A 26723-nucleotide genomic window follows, 5' to 3' on the forward strand; every position below is an offset into this window, starting at 1 on the left:
GACGGCCCGTGCAGAACACAGTGTTGAGGATAGGTTCAGTCAGTCCAGCTTGTTACTGAAGGTCAGAAGAAGGAAGTTTCTCCTCACTTCTATACTTCTCCTTTCTAAAGAGTACTGTAAGTGAGGATTTATTTTGAAAGCTTTTTTAATACTTTATTTACATCATGTTTTTGGATTGCTGAAATGAAATCAAGCATAAAAATGCTCCCAGCACATTAGTGTAACACGATCTTCTTTTATGAATGTAAATATGGCGTGATTTCTTTAGAGTTCAGGGGGAATGTGCACAAGATGTTGAGAAGATGCAAGACAGATTTGTTCTGCAGATTTTAGCAGCTAATTTTATTTGATTGCTTTCGTTGCACACGTCCTGCACTGCGTTTTAATGACCAACAGCAAAAAATGCAAGATGTTGAGGGCTACCTTTCTATACACTGCCACAAATCTATTTACAGTATTACAGAAACAAGCATTTGAAGAAACGTCACTTTAAATGTTTTTTTTATGTATTTGTTACTGATTTATATCTTTATTTTATTACAGCTAGAATTTTTGTTTGTTTTTGAGTTCCCTCCCTTTGCAGCTGCAGTTGAAATATTTATTTCAATTTAGTTTCTTGCATTTATGGAGAGCTGAAGATCTTCACTGCCACTGTTCTCCTCGTTTTGGAATATTTAATATAAAATCAATACAATTTTGAGGTTTATATCCTATTTGACCTTTGTAATTGAATGTCAGTTCTTGTTGTGCTAGATTAAATGTTCATTATATATATATATATATATATATATATATATATACACATACACACACACACGCACGCGATTTCTAAACTCACCTAAAGCAGACCTGCATTTCTTTTTTTTTTGTTTTTAACTTTAAGTGGTCCGTCTATTATCTTTAAGCGAACGATTTCCTAATTTATTGAACATTATAGCCCAGGTTGGCTGTACATTTCCAGATGTGTACATAATTATGAAATCTGTATTAATTTATTTGTGAGGGCATGAATCTTCCTCCAGCCTGTTCGTACTGTATTAATGTATGATGTTTGTATTCTTGAGAGATTAAATATTTTGACATTTAAGTGAATGTAGGCACCACTGAAGTGTACTTTATTTGTGTGCTTCACTACAGCATTATGTCCTTTAATATCTCTTCACAGTAGATTCACCATTGCCTTGTTTTGAACAAGCAACTGTTCTGTCTAACTTTCTATTAGTTATGCTTTTCAGCACACGGAAAACCCTAGGAATGTATCACCAATATTGGGTTGTTTACTTGAAACCATCGATTCAATCACATTCATCAAGAAATCCCTGTTTGGTGGAACACATTTCATAGATCACTGGCCGTGCTAAATTGTCAGTAAAGACTGCTGGTATCTCGGAGCATTTATTAAACACAAACGGATACAAAACAGCATTTCATGTCTTAAATTTACATTAATTCATTGATTGGTTCATTGGTTCATTTCCTGCTGTGATGTGAAGTCTAGACTCGTCTACTCGCTCGTGTTTTGAAGAGCAGCATCAATCTGTGTCTTCAGCTCCGAGTCTAAAAATGCATCACCGATTGTGAAATGTTCCTGCAACACAAAATATTTAGAAAATAAAACTAACACAGAACTGCTTAAACTTAAAGCATTGTTAGCTAGACGGAAAAAGAGTGCTTTTTCTTTGAGGGGGGAGGATTGAAGCTCATGTCTTTAACACTGTAGTCTTCAAACAGCTGCACTGGAGTACTGCTGAAATACAATGAAATATTGTAATGTCTTAAAAAGCCGTTTGGTCAGCATGACGTCCAGACACTGTTTCCTCTTTCGTTCCTCCTGCAGATGATTCAGACAATACTTATTTGTCATTTCATGTACAAATGTCTCCAGAGCCTTAAATCATTTACTTGAGAAGCAAAATGACGTAAGAAGCCATGTTTTAAGAGAAATGCATCAAATTGAAGTGAGTTTGTTTAAAAGAACAGATATCTGCTAATCGGCTCGGAAATCATCTAAATTCAAAAGGAAAACAAGTTTTCATCGCCCACTTGTTTTAAGCACAGACTCACTTCAATTTGTTCGGTTTCTCAGAAAACTACACTTCATATCTTCACTTTGCATCTCAAGTGAATATATCTTAAAGATGTAGAAACGAGAAAATAATTTTTTTTGCAATGCCATGATTATGCTCCATGTGTGTGATTTAAATGCAGAGCACAAATTACGAGTATGGGACACTCTACTTGGCCACACGTCACTTTCATGAATTGAAGACTTTCTTCTCTGATTTAAGACCTTCATTTGTGGAAAGGTTACTTAAGAAACCCTGATAGTCTGTTGAATGGGTCCCATGAATAAACGCTGGATCTGTGCATCGAACACTTGTGTTGTGACGGGATGTTCTTTCTCATATTAAATAACTCTCACCTGCGTGCAGCGTCAGCAGGGTTTTGTATAAGTGAGGATGAGATGTCTGTGAAACCAGAGCTCTGACCTTGTCCTGAGAGGATGTGGAAGGATGTGAGGATGCAGAGAAGGTTCTCGCGATACGTCAGATCCTGAGAGAAGGAAACGCTCACATGTTAATGAATGAAACGTGACATGAAGCAGGTGCTCTGGTTGAAATACTTACACCCCATGTGATGAGACCGTACAAATCATCGAAGAACTCCAAGTCCATCAAATGAGCAAACCTTCAGGAAACCGTTTCAACCATGTTAATCAAGAACACAGAGGAGTAGTGACAAAAACGCTTTATTACTGTGTAACAACACTATAACAAAGTGGTTCTTACTTCGCAAGCCCTTCTTAAACGGAGGGGAATAAGATGGAGTTCTGAGCTTTCTTCAGTATTCTGAAGTAGAAGAGGAACACGATGCTGGAATCAAACGATGGTCAATATACACTACAGCTCCTGAAATTACAACAGACTCTTAGTCTACTGCAGGAAGAAAATCACGCAATGGGATTTTCATTACTGTTTTCCTTCAGATAGTTGCTCCAAGTCATTTATTTAAATTTCTAAATCAGCTGAAATAATGGATGCCTTAAATCTCTATGAATTACAAATTGCTATTTGATAGGGTGCAATACTTTAAATTGTTAAAAATGACAACTATTAGTTCTATAAGGTATTTATAAAAATAACACAATATATATTTTTAATTCATAATTAATTAAAATAAAAGAAACAACAACAACAGCTATGATGGTAGTTTTAGATTTATTTCCACATTTTGTGGTGTCAAACATTTCACCTATTTACAATTTATCTTCACTGGAGTATGAAAACTGTACAATAAAACCAGGAATGTTGTAGAAAACAAACCAAGGATTAATGACACAATTTACATTTTTCATCAAACTGCAACATTACCAAATTGAAAAATGTTTTGAGATCCAATATTTACAGATATTAGGTTAAAATGCATGACAAACAATGTATTTGGTCAAATAACTGGTCAAAAATCGGACAGACAAACTACACAAATGTTAATAATACACCACACATTCTTATTCTTTAACTGGCAAATGTCAGTTAGCAAAATGCAAAAATCTCTAAATGCATTCTTCACTGTCTTACTGACATTAATAAGACTCAGTTTAAAAATGAAGCTATGTATTAGTGTTTTAAAAGAACAGATTAAAGCAGCACAATAGGACTGCAAAAAATGCAATAATTCTAAGGCAAGAAGCATCAGAGTGCTTTTAAACACCTCAACACACCGTATGCATTATTCCTGCATTATTAACTGCATCAGACTTATTTTGACAATTTCTATTGCACTTCATTAAGGTCTTGTTCTACAAAACAAAACCACTTAAAACATCACATTTAAAATCACAGAACCGGGATATTCTATGAATAAAGGCTCAAGTGCATTAAACAGGCTCTGAATGAATATGCTCCATGGTAGTCCATGGTACGCACTGTATTTCTTCACATGCACCAGTCCTCTCCATGAGGAGGAAGATTGAGATGCTGGTATCTAGTACAGTACATGTCTTAGCTGGTGGAATATTCTCTCATAAAAGGCTTATATTTTTGAATTCATACAAATGTGTAACTTCAGTAAGACTGACATGGTTACACAGGTATTGAGTTGAGCTTTTTCTTCATTACATTTCTCTGAGCCTGTTTTATACAATTCCCTCTTCTAATCGAGAGTTGAAGTCAACTGGAAATATAAAACTGGTGAGAGTTCAGGAGTTATTTACTGTAGGGCTGCTGCTTTTTCCATTTCTTTATCCTTTATGAGGGCATTGAACACCTGACAGGAAGAAAGAGACAAAAGAAATAATGAAAAGATATATTAAAGGAAGAGTTCTTCGATGGATGCTCTGCAGTGAATGGGTGCCATCAGAATGAGAGGCTAAACAGATGTTAAAAATATCACAATAATCCACACCACTCGACTTGTGAAGCCTTTTCCACTTGAGGAAGCGTTATTATTGACTCATATTTAAGGTTAAAATGCTTTAATGATGGATTTGTTTCCTAAAAACATGCAGCTTTTCACTTTACAGGACATTAATTGATGGACTGGAGTGGATTATTTGTCAATCATTGTGATGTTTTTAATCAGCTGTTTGGACTCTCATTTTGACGGCACCCATTCACTGCAGAGGATCCACTGGAGAGCATGTGATGAAATGCTGCATTTCTCCAAATCTATTGAATCTGATGAAGATTTTGGATGGCCATTTTTTTTGGCGAACCGTTCCTTTAAGGAACGCCATGCAAACCACAATGCACTGTAGAAGAATAAAGTTCCCTGTAGTTTGCTATACTCATAATAGAGGCTTAGTTTGCCGAAAATATGAAAATGCTGCCATTTCCACAACACCGATTCATTTTACTAGGTATCTATTAATAGAAGTTATGCAAAGGAACAAAATGTAGCAGGAAGTATATTTGCATTTGATTTCCTGTCTGCATTTCCTGCCTCACAAACAAACTCCACAGGCTGATCACTGTAAACGCTGCGACAGGAACTGACCTGGGTCCACTTCCTGTTGCTGCTGATCATCTGAGTGTTGGCGATGCAGCTGAAGAGGCGTTCGGACGGCGTGTCCTCCGGGAGTCTGGTCAGGAACTGAGCGATGTGGATGAAGTCCATCTGCAGGAGCACGTCCTCATAGAGCCGCAGGATCCCGAGCCCCGTGCGAAACAGGAACTCCTCCCCGTCTCTGCAGAACACGTCCCACACCCGACACGCCACATCCAGCGGCAGCGACTTAGTGTAGAGGGTGAAGATCCTGTTAATACACAAACTGTACATATGAAAACGACAGGAATGCATTCGGGTGTTCTGTTTAGTCTTCATAGTCAGAAATCAGATTTGGAATGAAAAGCAGCTTCGAAATCTAGATTTAAATGTCAATACGCTTACTTAAACATGTGCATTTACACATCAAGCTCAGTTTTTGGCCTCATCTGATCAGATTTCAAATTAAAAGTGTTTTCCTTCATCAGACTCACCAGTCTATCAGATACAGGTCAGGCGTGAGGTTAGAACTCTTGAAGTGATTCCAAAGTCTGGGGAGGTTTTCCTCAAAAAACACCTCAAATGCCCCAAAGTACTTCAGCATCTAATAAGAAAGAGACACACAATACACGCAGCATATTAGTGGGTTTCATTCAGCAAATATGATGCATGGCAGAGTTATGTCTTGACCCTCAGTTTAAAGTCTGTAAAAAAAAAACAGTGGACAGAGTTTGACACTTTGAACATGAATCACTCCTTTAAAATGATGTAAATAATCTGAGCGTCTATAAAAGGTTGTGTACCAGCTCGTGGTCCACTCTGAAGAAAGCCATCTGACAGGGTCTGTTGAGGAGATTGGCGAAGGCGATGAAAGCGTCGGCCTCCTCCAGGTTGAGAATCAACACAGCAGCTATGAAGGACATTCCCTGAACCTGCCGGCGAAATAAAGACATTTCAGAGCCGCTCTCATCATAGTCTAACGGCCGGATCATACTCGAAGATCTTCATTACACAAATGTAAAAACATCGATGCTTTGTTTAACTCACATTCACAGTTTAGCTTTTTTACACTACCGATCAAAAAGTTTGAAGTCATTTTAATACTTTTATTTAGCATTTCTATTAATCATTTCTGTTTCAAATAAATGCTGTTCATCTGAACTGTGTATTAAATCAAAGAATCTTAAATATGATGCAGCACAACTGCTTTCAGCAGCAAACATCAGAATGATTTCTGAAGGACTGGAGGAATGATGCTGAAAATTCAGCTTTGAACACAGGAATAAATCACATTTGAAAACATATCACAATAGAAAACAGTTCTTGTATTGTAAAAATATTTCGCAAAAGAAAAAAAAAAGCAGCCTTGATGAGCATAAGTACGGTGACTTCTCTCAAAAAAACAAAAACTAAAATCTTACCAACCCCAAATGCTTGTAAGATAATCATGCTTAAATCCAGCTATCCTGTCCATTTTTACAGTAGTTTGAATATTTTTACCATTGCTAACACATACAATTGAGTTAAAGAGATGATTTTATATGCAGATGAGAAATAATAATATTCACTCACATATCCCACGTCAGGTCTGTAGCAGGTGTAAGCGCCCAGAACGCTGTGCAGGAGATCGTGGTACGGCCCACCCTAACACGAGAGAGACCAGCGTTAGTCATGAATCATATCTACAGTTATAATGATACTGTAACAGTGAGAGGAAGAGTTTGAACAGCACCTTCTGGAAGATGAAGAGCGGCGGAAATGTGCGTGAGATGTCCAGTTTGATCAGATCCAGACTGGACTCACGGTCGGCACTGTCCCCTACGACACGCACAATTTAGACATGAGGATCTGCTCAAATACATGCCTAATAAACTTCCTTCACATTTCTCTGATTTCAGCAGAATATCATGTACTTGCAGATTTCAGCAGATCTACTGCTCCTATATCTACATCTGTAAGGTGGAGTGATACTCTACAGTATATGAGTGGCAGTGTGTGTGTTAGTCTCCGCTCGAGTGTACTGCCGGAGTGTTGTGATGAGGGCCAGATGTGAGCGGCAGGATGTGTGTGTGTTCAGCTTTATTAACAGATTTATTGAGACACATCAAAGAACAAAGCGCTAAGGCTAATAAAACAGCACTTTATGAAGTACACACAAGCTGGAAGGCGTACTGGAAAACCAACGACAAGAATTAACATGCGATTAGCGAGACGGGGGGAAATAACCACCAGATCAATAAAATGAAGAGGAAGGAGACACACAAACACACCAGCATTGCACTTCCTAACCAACGAACTTCCACGTGAGCGAGTGTGAGCATTGGTACAACTGATTCACTGAATCAAATTCTGTCCGTTTGCAATTACTGGCATAGTGGATTGTTTTGGACTGATTCACTAGTGAATCATTCAGACTGAATCCGCTCGACTGCTTAATTGAACCAATTAAGATGTTGTCAAGATTTGATTACTTGATTACTTGAAACACATTTGAAATCAGACTGATTCACTGATGAATCGTTCAGAATGAATCAACTGATTAAAATGCCCCTACTATGCCATTTTGAATATTGTGTGCAATGTAGCTGTATGTGAATGTAAGCAATCTGCCAAGTTGAAAAGCTGAAAGTGCATGTTAAACTCTGAACATCCTAAACGAGTGATGGTTTTGGCACGGAGTCTGTTTTTGCTGTGCTGCTCACGCTCGATTAAAGTGACAGCACACTTTTGATGGACAAAATAAATATGATTTCACACAAAAAGTGATGAGAAAGCACAGAATAAACGTGTACTGTGTTTTAACAAGTATTGGAGAGAAGGAATTAAGACTGTTTTGCTAACAAATCATTCAGATTGAATTGTGAATTGAATCAAATGACTGGCAAGTCCAAATGATGACAGACATACCATCTGACTCCATCTCACTTCCTGTCTCTCTGAAGCTCTTCCAGCGCTCCTTGGCCCGCGACAGAAAGATCTCATACAAATCTGAGAAGAACGGGACAAAAAAAGGTGACAATTCTCAGACAGCAGATCACAGCTTTAATCATAAAACCTTAAAAAAAAAAGACTGGTCTGCATGTTTGACTTTCATTTCTGAAGGTCCTAAATGCATAAATCATTCTCTTTTGGGAGTGTCAGAAATGATCTCATCCGAATTTCATTACAAAGGAGGTTTAAAAATCGCCTCAGGCGAACCGGCACAGTCATAATGACACGCTTCAGATAGAATGTTTGCCCAAAAGGTTTAGTTAATCCTAGGCTTAACCGCATCTTCAAAGTTGGCTCTTCACTGACACATGAAAGAGAGTAAAACAGAAAGAAACCTGAGGTTATGTTCAGCTCATTCCCAATGGCCAGACTCCAGACTTTTCCCCTCACGTTGGGCGGAAGACCTTGCCACCACAGATCCCTCACACGCCGCGTCCCTCGCCTGAAGAGACACGCGCGGCAGACAGCAGTGCAAGAAAACGTACATCACGTCGGACGTTAAGAACATTTATAGCAACTTCCTATCAGGAACAAACGATATGCAGCTCTAGTTTTAGCATCAGAAATAACGTGTGATGATGTCTCACATGCTCTCCCAGTTGGGAAGGATTTCGTTGTTCCAAACCAGCATGGCGTTAGCGATGCTTTCCTCCTGTTTAAATCTTTCCTTCATCTGCCTTTTCTTCTTCTGAGCCTCCTTCAGCTCTGAGAACAACAGGCATATATTAAAGTTGAGTGTGCCAGAAACATCATTCATTTAATGACCTCTTTGGTGTTAAAAAGGGAAAGACGTCACTTTTGTTTGGGTGAATCTCTCAAAAACACATCTGGGATGCTATAAATAAATAAAGGCTATTGTGCATATTTTTTATGATAGTTAATCATATTTCCTCAAAACCCCCCCCCTTTTTTTTAAGGTTTAAATTCCCATTATGGTCATTTTTACTGTATTTAGGTAAATAAAGTTCTAATTCAAATAATTCAAATGTACTTATTTGAATAAGTAAGCAATATATTTTCTTCTTCTTTTTCGCATTATGGTAATGAGAAGAACTTTTCAATCTTGCTTCTGAAACTTGGCACTGTTGTACTGCAAAATCTGTTACGTTTTCTGATATAAATTACCCGTGATGCTCCTTATTTACAGTACATAAAGACATGTGATTTTGGAACAAAATATGACCCAGGCATGTTCTTGACAGGTTTAATGAGCCATATATTGAACACAATAAAAAACCTGGTACACTTAAAAAAAAACGGTGTAGAATTTACTAGAATTAACTTTTTTTTTTTTTTACAATTTGAATGCAGTTCAACAAGGTTATTTACACAATCTCTCTCGTCTCATGTGTAAATCTTTTTAAATTACTTAAAATGTAGCTATTTGTACTTGAAATTCAGATTTATTTTGTATTTTATTTTGCACACAGGCTATCTTCAGTGTGTAACATTAAATTAAACATGAATTTCTGAAGTGGAAAGACTGAAATAATATTTTTTGTCAATTCCATTTTATTTACAAAAAAAAAAAAAAAAAAAAACATTTTAAAAGCACCTCTTTTCTTGGCCTCTGCCACCATTTCATCGTACTCCTGACGGTGGCGCTGTGCTTCCTCCTCTGATTTAGCCGGGAGGTTCCTGAGGAAGGAAGCCAATGATTTCAGACAATTAAATGTCTCAAATGCACAGCCTTGTAGCACTGACATGTTTCAGAAACACCTGACGAATACACTGAGAAGTTTCTGGAAAAGGCCTCATCGCTGGTTTATCTCATATTTCACTGCTCATTTATTCTTAATAAGGACTCGAGGACTAAAGAGACTTGCGTGGCGAAATACAACCCAGTCTGTGCTAAGTCTTATCTATAGGCCTTTGTTTGGGAAAGATGAGCCTCTGAAGGTTTGTGAGGATATATGTATCGCAGGTCAATGCCTCTATACCTGCACTCTCCTGGAAGCACCTCAAAGACTCCCACAACTTCATCCTACAAACATTTCTTCTACATTACAGACATCATCTGTTGCACCTTCACAAATCTATGTCTACATAATGCAGAATGTGTACATACTGTGTATAATCTGAATTGCTAACTGTAAATATGTCTAATAGTACACTGTGTGTACTGAGTGTATATGTATGTGTATATTGCAACTGTATCAGTCTGTATGTCTTTATGTAAATTGTTTCAAAACTTTCTGGATCATGCTCCCAAGAATTTGTGCTGAGGTGATGTGACAAAAAAGTGGTATTTGGACTGAATAGCTGAGGAGAAAGTAGTCTTTCAGTCTTCATTATCCAAAATCAAATGGAGTTTTTCATTTATTGCCACACTTGCCTTTGGGTTGCACACGAGGGGACTAAATATATAATGCACCCTGTAACAGTGTGTTACTGTGTGTGTAAGTATTATGCCATGACTTTCAGTTAACTCATCTAAACTGCTTTGTGATGGACGATATGATCGCAGTTTTAGCCCTGTCATTTCTAAGCAGCATTAACCTGTGACAGCTAATCACTAAATGGTAATTAGGCTTAACATATAAATTGAACACAACCTTACAGGCTTCATAATCCTCAGAATCTGATGCAGAACAAATTAATATCCAACTTTACCCTGTTTGTAGACTCATGTAAAGAGATATAAACATAGCACATCTCAGTTGCGTGATTGTTTAAATGATCGTAAATATAAACAGCTCTATATCCAACTTTATTCACATACTCTCACAAAGTATACTCACATAAAGTAATATCCAGCAAAATTCCACTGGTTGATTGTTTATATTGTTGCACAATGCAATGTATATTGTCAGCTATAAGTAATATAAGATTTGAATATATAAAGACTAGTGCTGTCAATCGATTAAAAACTTTAACTAGATTAATCACACATTTTTTCTGTGATTAATATCAATTAATCGCAATAAAAAAAAGAAATGTTTTTGTACGTTTTTAATATATTTTTTAATGTAATAATTTCACAGTTAATCATATTAATGTAGAAACAACATAAAGACAGTATATTTTAAATACTTGTTTAAATGGCATCTTTTTATGAATGAAGGCCAGTATTACTGATATTAATACAGCTACTGATTTTTTTTTTTTTTTACATTTATTATTAGGCTTCAAAAATATAACAGTTTTTAATTTAAGTAAACTTAAAACAATGCTAACATAATAAATGTCATGTTTACTCCTGCCCTTCCTGTCTTAACAGTTAGGAAATAAACAGAAATTTAATAAAGTTATCAAAGTTATATGCAGTCTGCACTGCATAAACTATAAATTAAATAGTTAATCCTTATTAAAGCTACAAAAGTTATTTAGTCAAGAGCAGCGAGTCATTTTCTCTGTTCCCTTTGTTCTTTAACTTTACTGACAGGAAGCTTTATTGGCTGCTGTCCCTTTAAGAGCAGACAGACACGCGGATCTCACCGTTTATATACTGTCTATGGATCTCGCCTCATTCTCTCACAACTCTTTTTGTTCATTTTAGACTTTATATAAATCATTTAAGATTGCTCTTATGAGGATAATCGACAAAACAGGCACTTTGGGATGTTTATTGTTAGTTCAAGCACTTAAGAGAACTGGATTCTGGCGCCCTGTCTATGCATTGTGTGTGTGTGTGTGTGTGTGTGTGTGTACGTGTGTATGTGTCACATAAGGGCATTCACAGACAGCGCATTCTCTTTTGTCTTGCCGTGCTTGAAATGTTTAAAAGCATTTAAATGAATAAGAGCGTGATCATATAATGTAAAGCTAGCCAACGGATGGCAGAAAATACCGATGCTGCATTAATTGCGTTAAATATTTTGACACGTTAAACCAGACAAAAATTAATCGCATGCGTTAACGCGTTAACGTTGACAGCACTAATAAAGACATATAACTTCATGATTTTTTTGTAAAGCTGCTATGAAACAAATTGTGAAAAGTGCTATACAACTAAAATTGACTTGACAATGTATCGTTTGTGCTACAGACTGCAAACTAAACTATATTGAGCATTTTCTATTCCACAATAAAATCTAGGATATTTTTTTTAACAAATGTTAGAGCTCCGCACAAAAATATATGAAGTTATCCAAACATTAATAGATATGCATTTGAAGACTTTTAAGATCAATGTGAAAAAATAAATAAATAATTAAAACAATATGTATATATGTAATAAAGTGCTATATTGTGGGCATAAAATATTTTACATTTTTGTATTTTATTGTTTTACAAACTACAGCTGATTAGGACAAAAAAAATCTCTTAACATCAAAGAAATAGCTTTATATTGTACTGTACCTGTTTAGTTAACATTTTTTTAGTCACAGCTTGTTTATATCATCACAAAACGCAAACTATATTATGACTGAAAGATGTAAATTTGTCATATTGCACATCTATCTTTATCTGCATATTTAGAGTAAACCAATATTGTACTATATAGCAGATCCCAGCTATGTGATTATATAAATATATTAATTACATTATCATCCATCTCTAATCTGCATAACGCAACTATAAAGGCACGAATATATATTTCAAAAACACTGACATCATGATTTTCTGTAAAGCTGCTTTGAAACATGAATAATGTGTAGATTTAAAAAAATATATATGTACGGCTAAAAAATATTTCCGTATTCTTTATTTTATTTTCAAACTGCAGCTGGGTAACACTGAAGAAGTAGCTTTTATCTTGTGCTGTCCCTGGTTAGTTAAGAGTTTGATGGAGATACTCACGCGGGACGGTCCTCTAATATGAGCGCCGTGGTGGAGAGGGGCTCGAATTCCAGGTTCTTCCGTCGGCCCTGAGCGATCTGGTCCGATTTAGACACCCTGGCCTCGTACTCCTGTGAGAAGACCAACAGGTCAGATTCAGATGTGTGCGTCCACTGTTGACTGGTCTGAATGTGCTGCTTGTGAGAGTTGAACATGAGAATATGGAGGCAGCTGGCAGGCGTGTGAAGATCAGGGCATGCTGAGGCTGGTGTGAAACGCATGGGGCACTGCGTGTGATGTTTACAGCATGCTTGTTCATATGAGGAAGTGTGAGGACACCTGAACGTTTCAAACCCTCGTGCTGTTCTCAGGAGTTGTGTAAAAACCACATCTAGCTGCAGAGCGGTTTTCCCCGTGAACCGTCAGTTTGGCTGGTACGGTTCCTCTTAATGTGCCATCTACAGCACAAGCTCAACCACATTTATTATTACAGACTGAACAGCAGCACAAAGACTCTTCTTCATCTGTTGCAGAAGCTCCTACAGATGTCAATGGACATATTGTGAATGGGGACCCTGTTCTAAGAAATGAAGGTGAAATGAAAGGAACTAGACAGAGAGGAGAGAACAAAAGATCAACTGGTGTTTCTCATGCAGTTTAGCTGACTGATATTAGAAGTTTGGCCATTGAGGATTCATATTTGCATACCAGATTTAGGGATAAAAGTTTAGTTTTTTCTCTACTGGTCCGGTTATCAATTTTTAAGATTATTTTTAGCAAAATATATTGATTAAAATGTTTTCATAAAATATTAAGGTTCCCCCAAAAATATATTTCTTTAGATTTTTTTTTTATACAAAAAGATCATTTTCCCCCACCCAAAAACAATAATATTTTCATTAAATGTTACAATTTCTTTACTATGTTTTCTTTAAAAAAAAAAAAAAGGAAAATTAGCAAAATATATTCACTATTCACTATTTTTTCTTAACATTTTCCTTTAAAAAACAAAAAGACATTTATCTAATTTGACTAATTCTTACTGCTGCTATCATAACTTGCATTTTCTCCAAAGTCTTGACAGTAGAAAAACTGCAGAATCTACAATGTCTTACAGTAGGTTAAAGAGACTACACTTTACAATCTGGTTCAATTATTTTACTTCTTACTAATTATAAACAACATTTTTAAAATAATTATTTACGTATTTCCATATTATAAACAATATATTCATTTATAAATAATATATTCAGTGAATGCTGTCACTTTATACTTTTTATATTTAACTGTATACAATAAATGTTAAATGTTGTTAATTGTTAATTCATGTTTGTCCATAAAACATTATCTAACTTAAAATGTTACAAATGTTTGGGTATATGTAGAAATTATTCATTTATATTAATAAATTCTGTAAATATACTGTTCCTCGTTAGTTCAATGAAACTTGTCACGAATTACAAAACTTCAACTTTGCAGAAGTGCAAATTCAATTTAAGAGCTACATGAAAGATGTACTTAAATTTAAGTCTTTTCCCAACACAAAACTATTTTACCACTTCACAAGACACATATTAGAGCACACAAGTCATATTGAATCCACTGACAGGAGATTGGAATATTTATATGGAATATGGAGTATTTAATTATATGGAAAAGTGCAGCATGAACATTCTTCCAAATATCTTATTTTGCATTTGACAGGAAGAACATACAGGTTTGAAACCACATAAGGTTAGGGGTGTGCGATATGTGTCGTCTACGATAATATCGTAATTGTTGTTTTAACAATTTACAATTTATGTCCCTTTGAGCTGCATTAAACAGTGTGTAAATAGCTTCTATGTTTCCTCTGCATTGCAAAAATGTATTTTGTTGACACTGTAACAACCAAAATGTCGTATTATTGTATTTTACTTTATTGATTAAATGTAAGGATCTGACGCAAAAGATAATGCACACTTTTAGAAAAAAAGGCTTTATAAAGGTAAAAATGCCCATAAAGGGTACAGATCCATTTAAATTTATTGGACAAGATTAATTTCTCTCACTGCTGTGAACTGATCACGGCACAGAATATGAAGAATGTCAAAAACTTTAGGAGTCAACCGCAGTCCTTAATGTACCAGCGCAACACACTCAGCTTTATCGCTATCGATACAATCCCAGGAAATATTGTGATGTTATTTTTTGTCAATATCGCACACCCCTACATAAGGATGAGTAAATCATTTCACTATCTTTTCAACAGAGCAAATGTTACAGCACTAGTCAAGCAGGCATGTCACGTGACGTGAGAGTGGTTGAAATGACCGATGGGAAGTGAAGGCGTACGGCTCTGAGCACAGAACAGACATGAAGGAGAGCTCATTTAGTAACCAAACATCATACCCCCGAACTTAAGAGATTGGGTGTAGATACAGATGTGAGATTGCCTGGGTTACTTTCCTGAAGACAGAGAGAGCAAAAAGAGAGAAATAAAGTACATAAACCAGATCCTGGGGATAAGGAATAATGGCCTGGCCTTCAAAACTGTGCTGACTTGACTGGTTTCATTGGTAAAAGTGCTTGTGGAATTTATGCTGACGTGATTTAGTGGTGGATAAGTCGTGACAGCAAGATTTGCCGTTTACTGCATGGGGTTTATTCTGACTGGATCTCTTTTTTTTTCTTACTTACAGAAGGAAATGAGGAGTTTGTTATGGAGCTAAAGGAGTCTCAAAAAAGATAAATGCACACACTACATTCACATATGCACACACAAGATTCATACATGCACACATATGATTCATAAATACACACACAGGATACACAAATGTGCACAAAATTCACAAATGCACAACAAAATGTAAAAAGCACCGAAGATTCACAAATGCATACAAAATTCAGAAATGCACACAAAATTCATGAATACACACACAATTCAGAAATGCAAACAACATTTACAAATGCACTCAAGATTTAGAAATGCACAGGACAAGATTCAGAAATGTATTTCTGATGGACACACAAATATACCTTGATTTACAAACTGCTTGCGGTCTGTGAACTTCACTGCATTTGTGTGTGAATTTTGAGACTCCCCTGACTTGGCTCGACACACAAATGCATTTTTTTAAACGGGAAATGATCAGCAACCAATCAGATATCTCCCTTGTTTTAGCCAATCACAAGAACACGCCCCACGCGGGGGATTGTTTACTTCTAAGCCAATCACATGAACGCGTTCACACAGCGCGATATGCCTGTGTCGCGAGCGCGAGCTAGCGCAGTGGAGTTCTGTCTTTCTGTTCGTTGAGACCTCAACATGGCTTCTGGCAACACAGGGGAGCGGTATAACTTAAAGCGTTTAGCTAGTTATCTCCTTGTTGTGAGATGTTGTTTAATTGTTAATGTTAACCGGTTTAATTGTGCAACTATCAACATGTATTACTTACGACTGTCTGTTTTCGCAACTGGCGCCATTGTATGACGCCATGCGCGTGCACGCGAGGGGAGTCAGAATTCGAAACACCTGTTTCACATAAGTTAACGTTACAACACAAAATTGGGGCCAATACCTGCACAAAAGCCCGAGCTGCTACCTCGGATTGGGGCGACAGACCCTGTCAAACAGTCTCTTAATTCACAAGAATGTCAACTTTATGGAAAGATACTAGCCTGACCCTAGCCAGCTCGTTAGCTTATGTTGATAGTTGCACAATTAAACCGGTTAACATTAACAATTAAACAACATCTCACAACAAGGAGATAACTAGCTAAACGCTTTAAGTTATACCGCTCCCCTGTGTTGCCAGAAGCCATGTTGAGGTCTCAACGAACAGAAAGACAGAACTCCACCGCGCTAGCTCGCGCTCGCGACACAGGCATATCACGCTGTGTGAACGCGTTCATGTGATTGGCTTAGAAGTAAACAATCCCCCGCGTGGGGTGCGTTCTTGTGATTGGCTAAAACAAGGGAGATATCTGATTGGTTGCTGATCATTTCCCGTTTAAAAAAATGCATTTGTGTGTCGAGCCAAGTCAGGGGAGTCTCAAAATTCACACACAAATGCAGTGAAGTTCACAGACCGCAAGCAGTTTGTAAATCAAGGTATATTTGTGTGTGCATCAGAAATACATTCCTGAATCTTGTCCTGTGCATTTCTAAATCTTGAGTGCATTTGTAAATGTTGTTTGCATTTCTGAATTGTGTGTGTATTCATGAATTTTGTGTGCATTTGTGAATTTTGTATGCATTTGTGAATCTTCTGTGCTTTTTACATTTTGTGTGTGCATTTGTAAATTTTGTGCGCATTTGTGTATCCTGTGTGTGTATTTATGAATCATGTGTGTGCATGTATGAATCTTGTGTGTGCATATGTGAATGTAGTGTGTGCATTTATCTTTTTTGAGACTCGTCTAGCTCCATAGTTTGTCTGTTAGTGATCTATGAGAACATGTAGAGAACCGTGTGTGCGTGACAGAAGATAAGCGGGGCAGAGATAGCGTGAGGCCGTGCATTAAAGAAAAACACAAAATACACACATTGGATATGTGCGTTTGTACTCCCTAAAACACGTGCTAACCTGTCAATGACCTTCTCTGGCTTTCTCCTAAAAACACAGACAGACTGATATCCTGAATGAAAGTGAAGCCAGCTGGACTCCACACACTGCAGCCGAGCTCGATCCAGCCCAGGTCCTACTCTAGCTGCCTCCCAAACAGAAGACTAGGCCTCAGTACACAGACCGACACAGTCTCTTAGAGAACTTAAAGGTACTGTCATGTAGTTTGCCTAAACCACAGAAGTGAAACTTGTATAAAGGGGACTGGTGAGATGAACTGAACTGTTTCTGTTTAGACAGAACCAAAAGCAGAACTGTTTAACTGGGTTCTTCCAGAGTCCAAACTAACTTTCCCCAAAACAAATTTCAAATGGGGATGAATTTAGAAAATTTACCAGTCTACAAACCTATCTATTCTCACAGATTTCTCAGCTCACCTATCTAGTGTTTTTTTATTTAGTTTGTTATTTTTATTATGTTGTATATGTTTATGTATGAACATTTTTTACTTATGTCTTCATACTATTTTTGGTGTTTTTCCTGTTCTCACACTGTACTCCCAAAAGAGCATAGTCTGGGTGTTGTTGTTTTTCTCATGTTATTCTGTATTCTTGCTGTCCTGTCTACCCCTTGTCATATTGTGTGTATGCTGTGTATGAGTATGTATGGACAGGATGAAGGCTAATTTCGTTGGTACTTGTGACTAGTGACAATAAAGGGCTACTACTACTATTTTGCACAGTGACCTATTATTATTATTGTTTTATTTCTTACCGTTGAAACTTTTTTTTTTCTTAAAGACACATGTATTACAAAAAAATATGTTTTATAAATAAATAAAATATATGTTTCTCAATGAAAATTCAATTATTTATCAGCTTCTCCACCCAGTGGAGTTTTTGGAGACAAAAAAAAACTAAATTCTATACACTTCTAAAAATAAGCAAGATAAACTTTTGATGGTAAATTCTCCACTTAGGTGAAGATGTGTTTTCTTCAGTAGGTGGTTTGATTTGAATCGTTCTTTTTGGACCAAATTCCATTTGATACATTATTTCCAGTTAAATATTGTTCATATTAATATATGACAGTCCTTATGAAAAACTAGTGTGTTTAATTGTATTAAATGAGCATATTATTTAAATAAAAGGGCACTTAAGCGTAATGAAAGACAATACACTTTCCTATTTAGATTGTTCTGAACACACTTAAGTATACTAGTATACTTTGAAGTACATTGTAAGTCATTGTTTTAATAGTCTTTTCTCTTGATGTGTTGACTAACATGCTATACATTTAACTGTAGTGTGTTATTCAATATTATGTTTAAAAGTTATTTTAATAAATGAACTAAATTGCAACTTTATCATCACGGTAATTACAAATGTATTTAAATACATTTTTAATGGCATTTCCAGCAGTACACGTTATTCACAATTTTTTTTAAAGAAAATAGAATTATGAAATGATATAAAAAGTCCTACTTAAGTCCTACAAAAAAAGCACTGTAAATATCAGCTAAATGAATTTAATATAAATGTAAGATATTTTCATGTAATTGCAAAATTATCAAGAGGGTAAATTTTGATTTCATGCTCACAAAAGCGAAAAAGAGGAAAGATTAAAACAAACAGCTATTTAAAACACTGATAAAACCGTTTTATAGATATTCTCAATCTGAATCAGGTGTGAACAGACCTGCTGAATGGTTTTGGAGTCTTTGGGGGGACTCTCTCTCAGTGGGACCTTTCCAAACAGTTTCCATCCTGGTGCACTCTGGGCCTCCTTCTGCTTTCTGGAGAACAGACTTCTGCCAAAGATATCATCACAGAGCATCTGTCAAAACCTTGAAACACAGCACTGACAATGCACAAAAATAACTGCAAGTGCACAAGCCAGTTCTTTTGGCTTAAAAGCATGAAGATAATAATGTGCAGAATTTACAACTGATTAGAGAACCGGCTTTACTGATGAAATGCACATGAATCATCAGCCGATATATACCGTGCACCCCTACCTGAACGCCAATACAGCCTGTGAACTGAGATAAAGCACAAACAGACTCCCAAAGAATTATGAAAACCATGAAGCATGAAATTTGGAGAAATGTTCCTTTTGCAGGTGTTGCTAGAAACACAGCTGTTAAGGCTGAGATCAGATTTGCGACTGAGCTGTAACTAACAAGCATTGTCAAATATGAGGAAATTCCAGTCAGCTCAGTTACCGTAAGGAGACAGAATCTCTGTCAAAACCTGTTTACGCGTTGATACACGAGATGTGTTTCTTGAGGAGATGTGAACTGTGGATGTCATGTTTAGCTAAAGCAATATTTTACAGTATATAAAGCTAAATTTGTATAGCATGATAATACCTGTTAAGGGTGTCTGAAATGCCGTGTTTCCTCTGACTGAGAGTCAGATCTGCGACAGCAACACTCAACACACCAGGGATGTTGTCTGGAGCGCTCTGACGTCGACTGATCTCATAAGTGTTCCTGGGTTTCAGACTCACGTCCGTGAAGGTTGAGTCCTCGGGTCTATCTGATGTGGAAGAGGTTTTGTCGTTATCCAGACTGAGAGGAGCAGAGTCAGTGTTGAGGAAAGTGCTAGAGGAAAACGTCCTGAGAGAGTGTTTCGGAGCTGACGGTCTGGCTGAAGAGTTCCTATCCAAAGACGGGTCGCCTTCAGAACAACGTCTGGTATCATTAAACACTGAACTTTGGACATTTACACAGTCATCCGAGCTGGTGGTTTTGTCTACAGCTACATCTCGAGGTGCTTGCACAGATGAAATAGCATCTAAAGCTCCACCTCTGGAGCCCGCTGAGAGCTCTCCATTTGCAATCACATGATCACCCTCTGAATTCAAGTAGCTTCCTGCAGGATGAGAGGAGTTAGAATCATCCCACTCAGTCACTTTATGTGCACTGTGGCCTCCATGTCCATTTGGGAGTTTAGTGCCACATGGCTGGGTACTGGTCTTATCACATGACTCTGGCACCTTGTGATCCTGGCTGCTCTGCAGTAGGCTTTTCTCTCCCTGTGATGTTCCAGTATTGGAGAACATGCCTTGCATTATGTTCTCCTGCCTGTCTATAACATCTGCGATGCGTGGAGGTGGTATGCCTGCCTCAGCACCCCTGCCTCCAGAGGAAGATGACTCCACCATCAGCTTCACAGGTGATACTACAGAATGCCCACAATGCTCGGAGATGACACTGCTCTTCTGGACCCCACTGGGAGGATAACCTAAAAATAAATCACAGTGAAATATATTGCTACAGTACCTACTGTAGAAGACAACACTTTAGGGCATGACAAACATGTTTAAAACATTCGATTCAGTGTTTTGGATCATCATTTGGAATGTTTGATTCATTATTTTAGGCATTAAAGATCATAGATGTTTTGGGACATTTGAGTCAGGATTTTGGGGCATGACAGAGCCTTCCATTCAAGCATTGATTCATTATGTTAAGCATCATTGGACTTGTTCAGTTCAGAGTTTTTGAACTTTGGAATGTCTGAAATATTTTATAATTTGTTGAATCATTAGTTCCATTTGGAATGTTAAATTAGAACATCAAATTCGGATTTTTTTGAACATCATGATAGAGTTTGGAATGTTTCATTTTAAAAATTAGCTTTGCTGAATTGCATAATCACATTTAAAATGTTCGGTGTAGTATTTTGGATGATAGAACATCCCATCTGATTACTTGATTAAGCATTTTTAGTCACTGTTGAACTCTAATATTCAGTTGAGTTTTTTTTAACTTCATACTATTCAGTATTCAGTACTCTGATTCAAACATTCAATTCAGTTTAGATGAGCGTCAGAATTAAGCATGAAAGGTTCAACTCGGTACTCTGATACATCATAATTCTATCTGGAACACTGAATTGGAACATCTGATTCAGCTTTTTTGAACAACATGCATACTTTCAGAAAGTTCACTTCAGTACTTTGGGATGATAAAGCGTTCAATATGCGAGTATTCGATTCAGTACTTTGGCCATTATTGTACTCGAACGCATCATAATCATGTTTGTAACGTTTGAGATGAACTTCTGATTACGCAGTCTAGCTGAGCATCAAGAATTAAATTTGGAAAATATAATTCAACATTTTGTTGCATTTATTCAAACACTGAATTGGTATGTCCAATTCAGATTTCATGGAACACCATATCAGCATTTTTTTTATTAGAACATTGAATTCAGCTTTGTTAAACATTATGATATTTTTTTTAGAATGCCCGGTTTAGTAATTTAAGGTGTGACTGAACATTACATCCAAGCTTTCAATTCATTATTTTAGGGCATCAATGGACTCGAATGTTCACTGAGGGTTGTTGCTTTTTTTAAATCATAACTTTTAGAATATTCCATTTACTTTTTTGGCATCATACTCGCTTTGGGAACATTATCAAACATTCGATTAAGTATTTTTGGGCGTCATAATCACGTTTTAATCACATAATCAATTGTAGGGTTTGAATCGAACATTCGATTCAGTTTAGATGAAATGAGCATCATCAAGTTCTGAACGTTTGATTCAGCATTTTGAGGCATGAAATGACAGGCGCGTCTGGATGAAAATACAACTCAGAACATTCAACGCGTGTAAGAAACCTATAAATGCTGTCTTAGTAGACAGCTCAAAGTTTAAGACATATATTATACACTGGCACTGTCAAAACGCATTATAATATAACAACAAGTACCTGTAACATACCCATCGGCCGCAGCCCAATTCCTGAGAGCAGCACAAATGACCTCTACTGTACTCCTCTTTTAAACTATCCAGTGAAGAATGATTCTATCTCTCATATGAAGGAAAATATATGTTCAGGCATATCCTCAGTCTTTTCCATCTCATTCAAAATCCTCTTGTGGTTTGACAGCCGAGGCGCTGCTGTGGTTCACTGTTGTAACGTCACTCCGCTCGTCTTTCCCCCTGACACACATTCAGATCGTCCTCCAACATATTGACAGAGTAAATATTAATGGTACGCGAATATCGTTATGTTTTCATCGTCATGTTTTAACAGACATGCCCTTTAAAACATCAAAGCTTTCCCGTCTCAGACCGGCGGATGATCACCATATCCTGACCGTGATCCGAGGCCATCTTGAAATTCCAGTGACGTCATTCGGCGATTTAATAACAGGAGAGTCCACGCGCCCCCTGCTGGACATATTCAACAACATGCATTTAGATGACGCAGGCTGCACATATAATGTACTGTACAGACACATAAAATGATTGCACATTGCACAACTACAAAATTATTTGTTAATCTCAGATTAAATTATGCTGCACAACTTTAAATTCACATACAAATACATCTGGCCGAAACTAGTAATTTTTCATTTACCACAAAAAAAGTTAATGCATCAAAATGTATTTTTTATAAAATTATATATAGGAAAAACTTACTGTACACTGTTTATGCAAAAAGCAAACTTGTAAAAGCTAAAATACACAAATGAACTATTATAACTGTTACTGACTATATAAAACGTTTGCTTGATATTTATACAATCTACTTTCATTGGATGTATCCTAATGTGATTTCAATGTGTTCATTTGTTCATACTACAACTACAACAATATAATGATCAATTTTAGTTTGGAGCACAGATTTTAAGATTGATTTATAGATAGATAGTTTTATTCATTTGGCAGACGCTTTTATCCAAAGCGATTTAGCTAAAAACAAGCAATTTACCATTAAGATAGATGGATGGATGGATGGATAGATAGATAGATAGATAGATAGATAGATAGATAGATAGATAGATAGATAGATAGATAGATAGATAGATAGATAGATAGATAGATAGATAGATAGATAGATAGATAGATAGATAGATAGATAGATAGATAGATGGATGTAATTGAGGTAGAGATGCTTTCTATTTATTTTGTAACTTTCTCTAACTCAGTGAGCGCACTCACTCTCTGTGGCAGATTCAATGTTTTCAGCATAAAGAGCGCTACCCCTTTATTTCCTCTGACGCGCTGCTGTTGAGCAGGAGCACGGTGGCACTCTCGAGACCTTTCGGAAAAGAGCTCCACTGGAAATCGGAGAAAGTGTGACGTGAGGAGCAGTTTGAATATGATCTCTCAGATCTGGGTGGAGAGGAAGCCCCATGGAGAGCGATGGTGCTGAAAGGGACAGCTCCGGTGTGGGTGTCCGCGCGCTGACGGGCTGCGCTCTCTGCGCGCTCATCCTCTCCACGCTGCTGGGGAACACGCTCGTGTGCACCGCCGTCATCAAATTCAGACACCTCCGATCCAAAGTCACCAATTTCTTCGTCATATCCCTAGCAGTCTCGGATCTCTTCGTGGCTGTTCTGGTCATGCCGTGGAAGGCCGTCTCTGAGGTGGCAGGCTGCTGGCTCTTCGGGAGCTTTTGTGACACTTGGATAGCTTTTGATATCATGTGCTCAACGGCGTCTATACTCAACCTGTGCATCATCAGTTTGGACAGATACTGGGCCATCTCAAGCCCGTTCCGTTACGAGCGTAAAATGACCCAGAGGATGGCCGCTATAATGATCGGGATGGCGTGGACACTTTCCGTCCTGATCTCTTTCATTCCGGTCAGACTGAACTGGCACAGGGCTGAGGATCACAGCGCGCCCTTGAACCTCACCGTGAGCTCGGAGGACTGCATTGCGACTTTAAACAGGACATATGCTATTGCATCTTCACTAATAAGCTTTTACATCCCTGTTATAATCATGATAGGAACATATACGCGGATCTACCGGATCGCGCAAACGCAGATCCGGAGGATCTCCACTTTGGAGAGGGCGGCTGGGCACATGCACGAAACATGCGCGAGCGAGCAGTCGCTGAAAACCACGTTTAAGAAAGAAACCAAGGTGTTAAAAACGCTTTCCATCATCATGGGGGTGTTCGTGTTCTGCTGGCTGCCCTTTTTCGTCCTCAACTGCATCGTGCCGTTCTGTGACCTGGACACTTTTGGAGACTCTTTGTGCGTGAGCAGCACCACTTTTGACATCTTCGTCTGGTTCGGATGGGCCAATTCATCGCTCAACCCGGTCATCTACGCGTTCAACGCGGATTTCCGCAAAGCCTTCACTACTATTCTGGGTTGCAACCGACTCTGCGCATCTTCTGCAGTGGAGACGGTGAACTTCACCAACGAGCTGGTGTCCTACCATCACGACACCACTCTGCTCCACAAGGACGCGCAGGGCGCTTCCGACCCCCAGTGCCTGGTTCTGGTCCCCGGTCATGGGGAGCACGTGGACTTACCCTTTGACAAGGTCTCGGTCGTGTCTGATTCGTCTCGCATCCAGCGGAGCGCGCTGCTGCCGGCCCTAGAGCAGCAGGAGGGAGAGATGGAGATTTCCCTGGACATGATGCCCTTCACCTCCACAACACTGAGCGACTGCTGTGGGATTCCAGGTCAAATTGAAGAGTGTTGACCTCATTTAATTTCATTCTAACTTGTTTATAACTTCAGAATTAATATGCACAGGAGTTGAAATCATTTTATTTTCATACTCAAACATATTTAGGCCTAAATTTAAGAAATAAGCATTTGAATTGCATATAAAATCCCTGTCCATTTGGATTACAGTTTGAACATGAAACAAACTAATAAATGTAACTTATGTAATTAATGAAACAGGTGGTCTAAGACTTATTTCAGTCCAAAGCTTATTATTAACTATTTGCTTCCATTTGATTTTATTTAAATATTCATAATATATGTGTTGAAATCGCTTCAGTATCAGTTTAATTACTACTTAATTTAAACATTTTAAATACATGAGCATGTTTAAAATGTTGAAATTACTGAGTTAGTCAAAATCTATGAGATTGCAAGAAATGATTGAGACTAAACAACACATGATGAAGTCATTTCACAACATTGTCTGAAAATAACTGACCACATTACTCTGTCATTCATGTTTTTGAAACAGATCACATCCAGTACTGTATCATCACAATGCTGTGTACTGCTTATAAATACTATTACAAAACCCTTATCAAAAAATACATTTCTGCCATATTAAAAGATTTGATAAAACAAAACGGGAAAAAAAGCTTTGAGTGGGTCTTTGTTGTGTTTAGATGCAAAACTGAAGAGGCTTGTTAGAGATAATTGCTCATTTAATTACCACAGTTATTAAGAGATGAAGTATGTAATAGGTGCCACTTGGGAGCAAAAAAGAAGATAAAGGAAATTTCAAGCTTCTAATCAATGAAACCCGCACACACACACACACACACACACACACACACACACACGCACACACACTCCGAGTAATTTTCGTGGAAACTTTGAGGGCACAGTGCCCCGTGTAAACTCTTGAACTTAGACAGAAAGATATTAGTTCGACAAATTATTCATGTTGCAGTTCCATTTTTTTTCAAGGTAATGGCTGCTTGTGATGAGGAAGGGTTTAGGAGCAAGCACAAGGAGAAAAAAAAAAGCTGGAACAAAAGTAATTGGATGCTAAATTTACCTTCACACAGTATAAGTGAAATGACTATTTGCTGAGAGTGTGTTTCAGATTGCAGTAATCCTTCAAAATACAAGTAAATACACTGTCAGTAATCACTCCAAATGGAAGGAGTATTTCTTCTAAAAAATTTACTGAAAATTTACTCTCTAAGCAGTAAATGAGCTAGGATACATTTAGCATTACATCACTTGCTGACCAATGGATCCTCTGCAGGTAATGGATGCCGTCAGAATGAATACAAACAGCTGATAAAAAAAACAAGTAATCCACACCACTCCAGTTAAAACGCCTTAATGATGGATTTGTTTCTTACAAAAATGCAGCTTTTCACTTCAGCTGTTTGAACTCTCATTCTGATGGCACCCATTCACTGTAGAGGACCCATTTGTGAGCAAGTAACGGCAAGCTACATCTATCCTAATCTGTTCAAAAGTACAAACAAACAAACTCATCTACATCTTGGATGGTCTAAGGTTGAGCGCATTTTCAGCAAATGTTTATCTTTGGTTGAAGAATTCTTTCTTTCAACACAATTTGTATATAAAAAAGACAAAACTAGCCTGGTTTGAATTAAACATCTGGTAAACATTAAAGCAATGAAGGAAGTATTCATTTACCTCACACTAGGGTGACCACCTGCTAATAAGCCCAAGGGGGGACAAGGGGTATGTTTTTGAGGGACAATGTGGGACGCTGCCTTGCACGGCGGTGCCCCCACCCCATGGGCAGACTACTGATAGTGGTTTACCCATTTCTAGCACATACCACCTTACATGGTATATTAATAATGCCCTATTCCCCTAAACATGTGTAATTGCTGATGTATGCTCATGACAGAATTGACAGATGCACTTCCACTTACGATTTACTTTAGCTATTTTATTTATTTTCATTACAATTTATTCACTTTCAATAAATTATAATATACAATTATAGCATTAAAATGAATTGTAGTTGCTCAACAGCA

At 37.4% G+C, this 26723-nt stretch overlaps 2 protein-coding genes across 4 annotated transcripts; one reads left to right on the forward strand and one right to left on the reverse strand.

Moving 5' to 3' along the window:
- Positions 1–3199: 3199 nt before the first annotated feature.
- Positions 3200–22388, reverse strand: LOC132121245 (TBC1 domain family member 12-like). 3 transcript variants are annotated; one of them, XM_059530457.1, is made up of 15 exons: positions 21981–22388; positions 19615–20491; positions 18942–19053; positions 15088–15144; positions 12718–12827; positions 9530–9612; positions 8562–8679; positions 8310–8416; positions 7891–7971; positions 6716–6801; positions 6556–6627; positions 5787–5915; positions 5478–5587; positions 4996–5254; positions 3200–4266 (listed from the first exon to the last, which is right to left on the reverse strand). In XM_059530457.1, exons 1-15 carry the CDS (start codon positions 21982–21984, stop codon positions 4210–4212), a joined length of 2262 nt encoding a protein of 753 aa, XP_059386440.1. In that variant the 5' UTR covers positions 21985–22388; the 3' UTR covers positions 3200–4209. The 3 variants fall into 3 exon arrangements, with proteins under 3 accessions (XP_059386440.1, XP_059386442.1, XP_059386441.1); XM_059530459.1 differs by having other exon boundaries at positions 21970–22388; XM_059530458.1 differs by lacking the exon at positions 15088–15144.
- Positions 22389–23320: 932 nt separating this feature from the next.
- On the forward strand, positions 23321–24781 carry LOC132120982 (D(5)-like dopamine receptor). Its single transcript, XM_059530188.1, has one exon. It carries the CDS (start codon positions 23402–23404, stop codon positions 24707–24709), a length of 1308 nt encoding a protein of 435 aa, XP_059386171.1. The 5' UTR covers positions 23321–23401; the 3' UTR covers positions 24710–24781.
- Positions 24782–26723: the final 1942 nt, after the last annotated feature.

The sequence above is a fragment of the Carassius carassius genome, chromosome 39 (assembly GCF_963082965.1).
Source record: "Carassius carassius chromosome 39, fCarCar2.1, whole genome shotgun sequence".
Lineage (NCBI taxonomy): Eukaryota > Metazoa > Chordata > Actinopteri > Cypriniformes > Cyprinidae > Carassius > Carassius carassius.

Excerpts from the sequence above, each read along its gene's own strand:
- LOC132121245 (XM_059530457.1), bottom strand. Across the intron at positions 9,613-12,717 it reads ATATTAGAGGACCGTCCCGC|GAACCTCCCGGCTAAATCAG; the intron begins GTGAGTATCTCC and ends TTCCTTCCTCAG. Across the intron at positions 7,972-8,309 it reads TGAGCTGAACATAACCTCAG|ATTTGTATGAGATCTTTCTG; the intron begins GTTTCTTTCTGT and ends CGTTCTTCTCAG.
- LOC132120982 (XM_059530188.1), top strand. The coding sequence starts at position 23,402 with ATGGAGAGCGATGGTGCTGAAAGGGACAGCTCCGGTGTGGGTGTCCGC.